We start from the raw sequence: 13,273 nt of genomic DNA, 5'->3' as shown, positions 1-13,273 counted from the left end.
CCACGCCTGGCTAGTTTTGTATTTTTAGTAAAGACGGGATTTCTGCATATTCGTCAGGCTGGTCTTGAACTCCCGACCTCAGGTGATCCACCCGACTTGGTCTCCCAAAGTGCTGGGATTACGGGAGTGAGCCACTGTGCCTGGCCCATTTAAAAATTCTTAATTGGCTTTGTGATTCTCAAATAAGGCAACACTTCCTTTCATAAAATGGAATAAATGTTCTAGGGAACTGAGCAGAGGAGGTTGGTTTTATAGACCAAAAGGGCTAAAGAAAGCAGAAACAAAAAAGAAAAAGTGAGTTGGTCATTTTAAGGTTGCTTTCCTCCTAAGGCAAGAATAAGGAGACAGAACAATTGAAAAAAGAACTGATTGACTAACCTCGGGTCCCTGTTTGTTGTAAGGATTAAAGGCAGAGGGAACTTCATTATCATGCCACTGAAGCTGGCCTGTTTGGGAAGTTGGACTGTTATCTCTCTCCTGATGGAAGGCCAGAGATGACTCTGTTTTGGAGTAATTGTATTAGAATGAAAATGCTTTGAAAGTTATGTTAGATAAAAATTATAGGAGACCCCTGCGGTTTTTTTTGTTTTTTTTTTTTTAAGGCGGAGTTTCAAGTTTTGCTTTTGTTGCTCAGGCTGGAGTGCAACCTCTGCCTCCCGGCTTCAAGCGATTCTCCTGCCTCAGCCTCCTGAGTAGCTGGGATTACAGGCATGTGCCACCACGCCCGGCTAATTCTTTTTGTATTTTTAGTAGAGACAGGGTTTCTCCATGTTGGTCAGGCTGGTCTCGAACTCAGGTGATCCACCCAGGAGACCCTTGTTTAGGACTAAGCTGATCCTAGGCAGGAGCTTAGTCCAAAACAAGGGTCTCCTATAATTTTTATTTATAGAATTACTTGGTATTTATGGATTGACTCAATACACACATCTCACTGCAGTTCCAGGGGCTGCAAAGGGACAGCGCAGAGCTCCTGCCTCCAATGGATGACGTCACAGTGGGCTTCCAGTGGGAGGAAGAAATAGATGTGTTATCTTCCCAGTGTTGACTGACGGGTGTAGTGAAGATTCATAAAGCAGGCTGTGAGGCAGAGTGCTGGGACAGAGAGACAGCTTTCTCAGAGGTCAGAGTCAGTCAGTGAGAGAAACAGGTTTTCTTTCTTTTTTTTTTTTTCTCAGTGATCCTTGAGCACTGTTTCTGAAGAAACAGGTTTTAAATATTTATAAGCCACAGTCATAAATTTCTCTTTCCTATTTCCTCCAGTTAAACTGAGCCAATGAAGTAAAATACTTACCCAGATTTTAGATTAAGGCATAATTTATGAAAAGGGTTTCTTATCTCAAACCAGTGGTTCATTCCAATAAATGTCTCTCCACTGAACTCCTTTATCTAAATCTTTATAAAAATAAGTTAGTTATAATGAGATTAAGCATCTGATAAGGGGAATCACTTATTTACTTGGTAGGAGTAGAATAAAAGAATGTTTTTACTGGCACTGAATGTTAAAGTTGAAAGAATCCCACGACACTACGATTTGGAAAGGTCTTGGTTCTGTGTTTGTTGGCATAGAATGTGACTGTGAATGTCAGTAGTTTGTAGAGGCTTGTCTGTTAAATAAGTTAAAGAAATTATTGAATTTGTGGCCACCTGAAACCTAGATTCAAATGCAATCAGAGCTCCACATGTATTTGTTGTCTCCACAGCAGTAGCTAATATAAAATACCAACCATTTGTTATTCGGCCTCCCCAGTAAACAAAGGGAGCTGGTAGTGTGCTCTCCTCTGATCAGACTACAAAAGAGAAGGACAAGTGACTCAGAGCAATGTTTACCAAACCAGAAAGAACTATTGAAGAAGTCGAAATTTAGTAAACAATGAGGAAAAAATCCAATCATGTTTTTAAAAATAGAGCACCAGATTTTTTTCTATAATGTAAAATTAAAATGTCTTGTGGTTTGATGTATAAATTCTTGAGAGCTATTATTTGCCTCTAAGTTCTTAATAAACTGGTAAAATATTTTAATATATTAACTTCTAATGATCAACATTGGGATTTTCCACACTGAGGGTCTGAATTTATAGCCTGCACCACAGAGGAATTGGAGAACCCATTTTGCTCTGAGGGATGGGTAGAGTTTGCTATTTTCCACCTTTTCACTGACACAGGTGATTAGGACCCCTCTAGGTTCCTGGGTTTGGGCAGACTGGGGGTGCATGGGACTCATTTCCAGTCCTAAACTGGCACACCTGCCTTAGAAAACAATCAACATTGTCTCTGAAAGCTGAAGTTGTGCACACGTGGTGCTCAGCAGGGATGCCCCAGGTGTGTCCCTCAGAGGACCAGACACACCTGCCCCTAGAGGAGGAGGGCAGATCTGAAAGTGGGAGCTGAAGTTGGCACCATAGGTAGAGTTATCTCTAAGAAAAGAACACAAGATTAGGCCGGGCGGGCACAGTGGTTCAGGCCTGTAATCCCAGCACTTTGGGAGGCCATAGGTGGGCGGATCACCTGAGGTCAGGAGTTCAAGACCAGCCTGGCCAACATGGTGAAACCCCGTCTGTACTAAAAATACAAAAATTAGCCGGGCGGCACACGGCTGTAATCCCAGTTACTCGGGAGGCTGAGGCAGGAGAACTGCTTGAACCCGGGAGGCTGAGGCAGAAGAACTGCTTGAACCCGGGAGGCAGAGGTTGCAGTGAGCCGAGATTGCAGTGGTGCACCATAGAGACTCCATCTCAAAAAAAAAAAAAAAATTAACTGGGCATGGTGGCGCACACCTGTAAGCAGGAGGCTGAGGCACAAGAATCGCTTGAACCCAGGAGGCGGAGGTTGCAGCGAGCTGAGATGGCGCCACTGCACTCCAGCCTGTGCTACAGAGTGAGACTCTATCTCAAAAGAAAAAAGAAAAGAGCACAAAATTCTGAATATAATCAGTTTGTCTCAAAGTTTGTATTTATTTATAATGATAAAAGAATGATTTTGGAATGACAAAAGCAAAACAACTGCAAATTTTCAAAAGCATAGCATAACAAAATTCCAAAAGATAAATTTTAAAATTAATTCCCTCATAATTACATTTTACTGCTACCAGTAACTGCATAATCATGATCACTGCTTCATATGATAATGATTTAGAATATTAGAACAATTTCTTTGAGAAAGAATGAAGGATAAACGGGTCTTCTGGTGTGATTGACTCCCTCTTTTTTTTTTGAAGTGAAATTTCGCTTTTATTGCCCAGGGTAGAGTGCAATGGCACAATCTCGGCTCACTGCAGCCTCCGCCTCCTGGGTTCAAGCAGTTCTCCTACCTCAGCCTCCCGAGTAGCTGGGATTACAAGCGCCCGCCACCACGCCCAGCTGATTTTTTTTTTTTTGTATTTTTAGTAGAGACAGGGTTTCACTATGTTGGCCAGGCTGGTCTGGAACTCCAGACCTCAGGTGATCCACCCGCCTCGGCCTCCCAAATTGCTGGGATTTCAGGCATGAGCCACCATGCCCAGCCGACCCCCTCTCTTAATTTTTTTTTACCAATAGCTTAGAAAATGTGCATTCCAGTTCACAACTTATTATTGCTAACATTTCCCCCCATACCAGTTGCCCTGAATATATGCTCCCCATTGCTAATGTGAAAGTTTTGGACATTGTCAAATTTGGGAAAACCTCTTTCAAGTGTTTTTCATATAGGAGCAGCAAGATTTCAGGGCTCTCAAGTTCTCCAGTGCAGTGCAGTCTTGAACATTCTTTGAATTGAGGATGCTCATTAACTACACTGCTGCCACCAAACCCCCAAGAGCCTTGGCAGGACCCCTGGATGTGTGTGGGTAGGGGAGGTTTGGGGGGTGTGGAGGGGGCCTGGAACCTAGGGCGGGCCCAGTGCCCGGCAGGGGTCTGGGCGTGGGAAGGTGACCAAGGTGTGACAGGGACAGCTGTGAGGGAGGCCCTGGGCGTGGGAGGGTCAGACATGGGGTGGGGCCGGGACGTGGGGGATGATGGCTAGGGGGTGTGGGGGTCTGGAATGCAGGGGGCCGGGATACTGGGGGATCGGGCGTTGCTGGGCACGGGGAAAGCCGGGTGTGGGAGGAGACTCAGGCCATGGGGTGCAGGCTTAGGCGGCCTTGGGGAGAGGTTTTGAGTGTGGGGCGGGCGTGGGGTGCAGATCGTGGGCCGGGATCTGAGCTAGGTGGCTGGCTGTGGGTGGGTAGGGCGGGGGAACAGGGGCCCGAGTGTGGGTGGGCCTGGTGCGTGAGGTTGAAGCTTCAGAAACTCCAGTAGTGCAGAAATGTTCCCACCAAGCACTGTCTTTAATAGAAAAAAACAAGGAACGACATATATTTGTACTGACAGAAGAAACGTCTTCAGTGACAGAAGAGACCGTCGCGGTGCCGGAGCGGGTTGGGATGGAATTAGCGGTGACCCAGGCACTGACTGGCACGCGCGGCTGCGTGCGGGCACCGAGGAGCTGATGGAACTAGCGCGTAGAGCGCCGTTCACGCGGAGCTCCAAACTCTACAAGGAAGCCCCGAGATGGAGACGATGAAAAACAAGCGCACGGTTCACGCTGGGGTCCCTTCAAGCCGCAGGAAAGGGAGAGGCGGCGCGCGGGGCGGGCTGCCGCGAGTTGAGATGCGCTGAGCACCGGGCACAGCGGCTGTTTGGAGGAGCAGACGTGCGGCTCATTCGGGGAGGGCGCGGAGGTGTCTCATGGGGGAGGCGCAGCCAGCTTCTGAAGTGGGAATAGAGGGATTGTTTCCAGGATTAGCAGCCATGGAGGGGGTGGGGGTGCAGGCTGGATAAGGGGCCGTTCTTGCGGATTGGCAGCCAGTTTGGGCAGCTCGGTTGGAGGGGTTGTTCGCCAGTATTACTGGCCATGGTTCGGGCAGCCTGGACTTTATGGGGGAATGCAGGGATTGTTTGGAGCAATCAGCACCCATAGGCTGGGCAGGCTCGATTCTTTATTGGGGGGTGTCTTGCTATGTTGCCCAGGCTGGACTCAAATTCCTTGGCTCAAGTGATCCTCCCACCTCCTCAGCCTCCCAAAGTGCTGGAATTACAGGCGTGAGTTGCTGCACCCAGCCTGCTCAGTGACGTTGATGCTAGCCAGATTCCATCTTATCTATGGAAAACGGAAGCACAACAGGTGAAGTTGCCTGCCAAGTCAGCCAGCTGGTAAGTGGTGGGACTAGAATTAGATCCGGGCGGTCAGGTTCCAGCATCTGGGTCTCTGGGCACAGGCAACAGAGTGTTTGTTGAAGAATGCTGAATGTGGCCTACGGGTGGGGGAAGATAAGAGGAAGATTGCAGGAAAATGTCATCTCCTGACTGAGGAGGAGTTCACATCTCCTCCTTCCCCAGGCCTTCGACTGATGGACTTCCCAGCCATCTTCAGGAGGCTGCACTCATGAGGAGGCAGTCCTGGTTCTGATAAAGCCTTGGCCACTGGGTGGGGGCCAGATGAGGCCCCAGGGCTGTCCAGGTAGGTTGGGACAGGTTCTGTTCCTCAGCCAGGAAGGGGTCTTCATCAAAGCCCAGAAGAGTCACTGGCATCTCCAAGTCACAGTTCTTTAATTTGTATTTTTATAGAGACAGGGTCTCACTTTGTTGCCCAACCTGGCCTCAAACTTTTGGCCTCAAGTGATCCCCCTGTCTCAGCCTCTCAGTGTTGGGATTAGGGGTATGAGACATCATGCCCAGCAAAGTTCACAGTTTTTTGTTTTTGTTTTTGTTTTTGTTTTTATTTGAGACAGAGTCTCGCTCTGTCACCCAGGCTGAAGTACAGTGGCGCCATCTCAGCTCACTGCAACCTCTGCCTCCCAGTTTCAAGCGATTCTCCTGCCTCAGCCTCCCGAGTAGCTGGGACTACAGGTGCGAGCCACCACGCCTGGCTATTTTTTGTATTTTTAGTAGAAATGGGGTTTCACCATGTTGGCCAGGCTGGTCTCGAACTCCTGATCTCAAGTGAGCCACCCACCTCGGCCTCCCAAAGTGCTGGAATTACAGGCATGAGCCACTGCGCCCAGCCAGGTTCACAGTTCTTTATGAGCCTCGGTGGGACAGAGCTGGTTGGGAGGAAACCTCCATTTTTTGTGTGAAAAGGCAAGCATACTCACCAGGAGAATGAGACAGGCAAAGAGACATGGCAGTGGAATTTAGGAAGCTGGGAAACTGGGCCTGCTGCCACAGACAGAGTCCTAGCCCATTCTGGGGAAAGTCCCACAGCAAGCCCATTTGTACCAACAAATCCCAGAGGACTAGGATGCAGAGCTCCTGGGAACTTCTGAAATCGGGTGTTGGGCTGGGGCGGGAGAACTGTCTAGACGCTACAGGATGGGGAGGGGAAGAGCTCTTCCTGCTGGGGGCTCCCTGCCTGTCTCGGCTCAGGTCAGAGAAGATGCTTCCTTTTCCACCATGTCTTTGGGTGCAGGGCCGGCGCGGGGGTGGCTTCTGTGTGTCTCAGTCCTACCGCATCTCTCTGGCTTGGTTGATATCTGTCTGGGAGAGTCTCTCTATCTCTCTCTGGGTGTCTCCCTCCCTGTCCTTGCTCCGTCTCTCTCTCCCTCTGCTGAACTATTGTTTCCTTCTTTATCTCTGCATCTTTGCAGTGTCCAGGTGTCTCCCAGTGACCCTGCATTTGCTTGTTTCTGAAATTTCTGTGGCTTCAGATGTGTCCCTTTGTGTCCCCTCTCCAGGCCAAGCCAGCAACGCCCCACCCTGGCCACAGCCCCACTAGGCACGAAGCGAGTGGTTATTGCATCTTGTCACACACACAGGGCCCTTCCTGAGGACTGGCCTCTGCCTCTCGCCAAGAGAGGGTGGTTTTTGTTCATGGAGACAGCTGAGCCCACCTCCTCTGGCCAGAAGGGGGCGGTCTAGGACAGTTCGGCATCAGTTCCACCCCTGGTGCAGACTCGCAGGATACAGGAAGCAGATTTTGGGTGTCTGCAAGTTTGCTCAAGCCTGAAGTTTTCTTTAAAAATCCGAACTAGTCCGCTAATTGTCGTGACATTTTACTTTTTATTTGTTTTTATTTTTGCAGAGACACTCCCAGGTTAGGGACAGTAGATTTTGAGTGTCTGCAAATTTGCTCAAACTTGAAGTTTTCTTTAAAAATCTGGACTAGCCCACAAATTCTCATGACATTGTAAAGGTTTATAAAGTTGCTGGTGTGGCAGCTTTGCTTTGTTGGGCCCTGGTTTCCTCTACTATAACTTGCGGATGATGGTATCATCCACCTCAGGGTAGAGAAGATGAGATGATTAATGCCCCTGCAGGCTTAGGCCAGCCCTTCGTACACAGCGTGCTCAGTGCACCTCGAATACCATAAACTTCACATTCCTGTATATCCCTTCCCTTCTCCCCACTGGCTGTGCTGCCTCGTGGGTGCCTGCCTCAACAGGCACTCAGTTTCCCCACTGGCATCTTGATACAGGACTGGACAGGACCATCTGGAGCTGTTGGTGGGAAAAGCATATTTTCCTGGTGTCCAGGTGCCATAACTAAGCTTCCCTAACCATTAAGTATCTGGATATACATTTATTGAATAACTTTATGTATCTTATCTATCAAGAAATGTGTGGCTGGGTACGGTTGCTCACGCCTGTAATCCCAGCACTTTGGGAGGCTGAGGCAGGTGGATCACCTGAGGTCAAGAGTTTGAGACCAGCCTAGCCAACATGGTGAAACCCCATCTCTACTAAAAATACAGAAATTAGCTGGGCTTGGTGGTGGGCACCTGTAATCCCAGCTACTTGGGAGGCTGAGGCAGGAGAATAGCTTGAACTCGGGAGGTGGAGGTTGCAGTGAGCCAAGATCATGCCACTGCACTCCAGCCTGGGTGACAGAGTGAGACTCTGTCTCAAAAAAAAAAAAAAAAAAAAAAAGTGAATATATGGTATTTTTTACCTTTTTCTTTTTTTTCTTGAGACAAGTTCTTGTTATGTTGCCCAGGCTGGTCTCAAACTCCTAGGCTCAAGTGATCCTCCCAGGTTGGCTTCCCAAGTCTGGGACTACAGTGCAGGCCACTGTGCCCCATGCTTTATAGTATTTCTATAAATAATGTCCCTTTAAACATTATATTTATCCAACTGCTATATATATATATGCAAATGTATAACTTTACCAATTTACAGAGAGACATATGTGTGTATATTTGCATATCTATATCTATATCATTTCTCCACTTAGAATTAATTTTAGCACTATTCTACATTTTTTCATCATTCTTTCAATATTTATGTAACCACTATAGTTATCCATTCTATGTATTTATGCATGGTGATTACTAAACTACTCTACATTTCTACGTGTAGGAAGATAGATGTGTAATACCTTTCTTGCATAGATAGCATGTAAATTCCCTCCATGTTGTATAAATGTATTATATCCTATGTGCTTTATATCACTGATGTTTGTACCTTGCCCTGCTCTTTGTGAGGCTCTCAGCCTTGCATATGTGGGCACTGAACTCTTGTGCTGGGAAGTGGCATTAGGAGCCGTCATCTTCTGGCAGGACCTCATGGCTGATACTATATATGTACATATATATGTGTGTGTGTGTGTGTGTGTATATATATATACACACACACACATACTTTTAACTTTTTTATTTTTATTTTATTATTACTATTTTGAGACAGAGTTCTGTTCTTGTTGCCCAGGCTGGAGTGCAATGGCGCGATCTTGGCTCACTGCAGTCTCTACCTGCTGGGTTCAAGCAATTCTCCTGCTTCAGCCTCCTGAGTAGCTGGGATTACAGGTGCCTACCACTATGCCCAGCTAATTTTTTTTTGTATTTTTAGTGGAGACAGGGTTTCATCATGTTGGCCAGGCTGGTCTCAAACTCCTGACCTCAGGTGATCCACCCGCCTCGGCCTCCCAAAATGCTGGGATTACAGGTGTGAGCCACTGCACCCAGCCAAAGTCTTGCTCTGTCACCCAGGCTGGAGTGCAATGGCACACTCTTGGCTCACTGCAATGTCCACCTCCCAGGTTCAAGCAATTCTCCTGCCTCAGCTTCCTGAGTAACTGGGATTACAGGCAACTGCCACCATGCCTGGCTAATTTTTGTATTTTTAGTAGAGATGGGGTTTCACCATGTTAGCCAGTCTGGTCTCGAACTCCTGACCTCAGGTGATCCGCCTGCCTACAGCTTCCCGAAATGCTAGGATTACAGGAGTGAGCCACTGTGCCTGGCATTTAACTTTTTTATTTTGAGACAAGGTCTCATTCTGTCACTCAGGCTGGAGTGCAGTAGTGTGATCATGGCTTACTGCAGCTTCAACCTCCCAGGCTCAAGTGATCCTCCCACCTCAGCCTCTTGAGTAGCTGGGACCATAGGTGTGAGCCACCACACCCAACCTTATTTATTTATTTAGCACTTTAATTTCTTTCAACAATGTTTTGTATTTTTCAGAGTACACATTTTGCAATTATTTTGTTAAATTTACTCTTAAGACTCCTCTTTTTTTTTTTTTTTTTGAGATGGAGTTTTACTCTTATCACCCAGGCTGGAGTGCAATGGCGTGATCTCCGCTCACTACAACCTCTGCTTCCTGGGTTCAAGTGATTCTCCTGCCTCAGCCTCCTGAGTAGCTGGGACTATAGACACCCACCACCATGCCTGGCTAATTTTTGTATTTTTAGTAGAGACAAGGTTTCACTATGTTGGCCAGGTTGGTCTCAAACTCCTGACCTCAGGTGATCCGCCTGCCTCAGTGTCCCAAAATGCTGGGATTACAGGCTTGAGCTGCCACACCCGGCTGAGACTATTATTCTTCTTAATGCTACTGTTAATGTTTTCTTGTTTATTTTTGGAATTTTTTTTTTTTTTTTGAGATGGAGCCTTGCTCTGTCCCACAGGCTGGAGTGCATTGGCGTGATCTCACCTCACTGCAATCTCAGGCTCCCAGGTTCAAGTGATTTTCCTGCCTCAGCCTCCTGAGTAGCTGGGATTACAGATGTGTGCCACCACACCTGGCTAATTTTTGTATTTTTAGTAGTGACAGGGTTTCACCATGTTGATCAGGCTGGTCTCGTGCTCCTGACTTCATGATCCGCCTGCCTTGGCCTCCCAAAGTGCTGAGATTACAGGCGTGAGCCACCACGCCTCGCCGACACTCTTTTTTTCTTTTTTTTTTTTTTTTTTGAGACTGTCACCCAGGCTGGAGTGCAGTGGCATGATCTTGGCTCATTGCAGGCTCCGCCTCCCAGGTTCACGCCATTCTCCTGTCTCAGCCTCTGGAGTAGCTGGGACTACAGGCGCCTGCCACCACGCCTGGCTAATTTTTTTGTAATTTTATTAGAGACAGGGTTTCACCATGTTGGCCAGGATGGTCTCGATCTCCTGACCTTGTGATCCGCCCGCCTCGGCCTCCCAAAGTGCTGGGATTACAGGCGTGAGCCACTGTGCCCGGCCAGCTTTTCTTGAATAAAGAAAAGAGAGTGATGAGACAGAGAAGCAAATGCCAGCCCATCTTCAGAGCAGGAGGAGCGAGGAGGCAGGGACAGAGGGGATGCTGGGGGAGTCCAGGGGGGATTTTGGCAGTGCCCATACCCTTCACCATCCCACATCAGAAATTCCATGTCTTCTCCAGAGCCCAGGGCCAATTTTCCCTTCTCAGGAAAGCCTCCTAACTGCTGGGATCTCACACTCCTCAGCTGTTTGTCTATACCTTTCTCTAATTTTTTTTGAGACAGGGTCTTTGTTCTGTCACCCAGGCTGGAGTGCAGTGGTGTGATCACAGCTCACTGGAGCCTAAAACTCCTGGGCTCAAGAGATCCTTCTGCTTCAGTCTGCCCAGTTGCTGCACAATAGGCATGCACCACCATGCCTGGCTAAGGTAAAAAAAAAAATTTTTTTTTGCAGTGACAGGGTCTCACTATGTTGCCCAGGCTGGTCTTGAATTCCTGGCTTCAGGTGATCTTCCTGCCTTAGCCTCCCAAAGTGCTGGGATTATAGGCATGAGCCACTGTGCCTGGACACACTTTTCTCTTAACTTTACTACTCTGTCTTCTGTGACAGGTGGCTGCTTCCTCTGTACACCTCACCCCAAATCTGAAAGCTCTTGGAAGGAGCAGTGCCTCACACACACCACAGCCATTCTGGTGCCGGGTTGGAGCAGCTGCACATTTATAAACGCCTGCCCATTGCCTGATCTCGGGGTGCCACTGAGGACGAGGGGCCTGTGCACAGCACGTGTGTGATGTGCACTTCTGGGTCACAAGAGTCTTGGGGAGACTCCAAAGGGAAAACCACCCATAGGCACTATGCTATGACCACACCCATGGGGAACAGGACAGTTGTGACTCAGTCACTAGGAAGAACGCTGGCCAGAGATGAGAGATTCTGAGGCTGATTTTCTTTCCCTGACCTGATGAGCCAGAGCTCGGGCCACTGCGCTGTCTCCCAGGGCCAGCTGAGAGAACTCCACCTCCAGAGGCCCAGAGCCTTGGGCTGGAAGGCTGCAGCTTGCAGGGGCTTCTATTAGGAACACAGAGGGCCAAACACCAATAAACTGCCCTCTGCTTGCTGCCATTAGGGTCAACAGAATCAGTGCTGCAGGGACCAACTCGGCCTGACCCACTGTGGACAGTGCCCTGCTCACCGTACTGGGAAGATACCAACATTTGTGAAATATGAGGCACATTGTTTTCTATACATTTGGGGGAAAATGGCAACTGTAAAAATGACATAATAGGCCGGACTTGGTGGCTCACGCCTGTAATCCCAATACTTCGGAGGCCGAGAAGGGCGCATTGCTTGAGCCCAGGGTTTAAGACCAGCCTGGGCAATATCTCGGAACCCTATCTCTAGAAAGAATACAAAAATTAGTTAGCGGTGCCTGCCTGTGGTCCCTGCTACTTAGAAGGCTGAGGCGGAAGGATCGCTTGAGCTTGGAAGGTGGAGGTTGCAGTGAACTGAGATCCCACCACTGCACTCCAGCCTGGGGGACAGAGCCAGACCGTGTCTCAAAAAAAAAAAAAAAAAAAAAAAAAAAAAAAAAGTAGCAGAGGGTGGAGCTGGACAGACCTGCTGTCCTGTGTTGGTTCTTATTACTGTTATTATTACCAGTGCCCACCTGCTGATTCGGACTCTTAGCGACCCCTCCACAGCACTGTCCTGAGGGTTAAATGAGATCGGGGACAAAGTGCCACCAACTGGAAAAGGTGAACTCAGCACCATCTGGCACCCACCAGAGCTTCCTACGCCGGGAGTGCGTCAGAACCAGCCGAGGGTGTGAAAGCGGACACTGTCACACTGTGGTAGGATTCTAAATCATTCACTATTTACATGAGCACAGAAATAAAATAGAATAAAATGTGTTAATTTTCTGTGTTAATTATCACAGACCGCACTGTATCCCCTGGCGGTTCTGCAGGTCGGAGCCGGGTGTGCGCTCCTCCTGAGGCGGGCTCATGGGCCTGGCGGGCCCAGGACAAGGGGTGGGGGTAGGAGAAGGGAGGGCTGGGGGCAAAGCAGCCTCTCCCCGGCCTCGCCCCGGGCCCACCAAGCCTGGTGACCCACCCCGCTACCGTCTCCATGGTGACGGTAAACAAGCCTCGTCCTTCGCCTTGCCAGCGCCCCCACGTACCCAGTCTCTGGTGGAAACCAGGGAGATGGAACCCTGGGGTGAGGAGCAGGCCCTGGGGTGGGGGGTGGGGGGCCGGAGGGCCCGGCAGGGCACGGGCGGCCTGGGCCCAGCGCAGCAGGCACTGGGGGGACAGGGCGGGAGCCCCCGAGCTTAGCCAGGCGAATGGAGGGAGGTGGCAGGGCCGGACCAGCCTGGGCTCCGTTGCTCTCACCGCCTGCACCCCCTTAACCCTGGGCGCGACAGCACTCCGCGGGCCAAGCCCCAGGACTCCACCCTGCGCAGCACCCGAGCGCATGGCAGCCCGCACACGCTGTCCCCGACACCCTCTGCCGGCTTGCGTCAGCCACTCTCCCAAGGCGTCTTCCTGCCCGACTCTGCACACTCGGCCTTGGTTTCTCCTGAGAGCAGCCATCAGGAGCGCTCCTACTCGCCCGCTGCAGCCTCTGCCCACCTTCCTGCCTCTTGCCCTGGCCCAGCCCAGCGTCCCGTGCACCACGCGGTGAGCTTCTCGCGCCGCCGTCCGCGCAGCCTCCCTCCCTCCCTGCCCTCCACTCCTTCAGGTCTCCCCAGTCTCCTCACTCCAGGACGTCCTTCCTGCGCTTCTCCCTTCGGCCTTCTCCACGGAGACGGTACCCCCCGCGTGGAAACATGCTGCTTTGTTCTCTCTCTTTCTCTTTTTTAATTTTT

At 49.6% G+C, this 13,273-nt stretch overlaps 1 protein-coding gene across 7 annotated transcripts in view; it reads left to right on the top strand.

Annotated features, from left to right (window-relative positions):
- LOC129048447 (uncharacterized) overlaps positions 1-13,273 on the top strand; it is a 39,324-nt gene that overhangs the window by 6,804 nt on the left and 19,247 nt on the right. For 3 of the 7 annotated variants that reach the window (XR_008510787.1, XR_008510790.1, XR_008510788.2), the window contains exon 1: positions 12,654-13,085. Coding sequence is in view for 1 of the 7 variants with exons in the window: in XM_054523257.2 (XP_054379232.1) it covers positions 12,411-12,624; positions 12,830-13,085 (470 nt within the window). In the remaining 6 variants the exon portion in view is untranslated. Of the gene's footprint in view, positions 1-4,221; positions 5,166-9,503; positions 10,835-12,066; positions 12,258-12,392; positions 12,625-12,653; positions 13,269-13,273 lie in introns of those variants that run through there. The other 4 variants (XR_010141500.1, XR_008510793.1, XR_008510791.1 and 1 more) reach the window with 4 other exon arrangements.

Source organism: Pongo abelii, chromosome 8, assembly GCF_028885655.2.
Source record: "Pongo abelii isolate AG06213 chromosome 8, NHGRI_mPonAbe1-v2.0_pri, whole genome shotgun sequence".
Taxonomy (NCBI): Eukaryota; Metazoa; Chordata; class Mammalia; order Primates; family Hominidae; genus Pongo; species Pongo abelii.
This window is presented reverse-complemented; position numbering and strand designations above follow the sequence as displayed.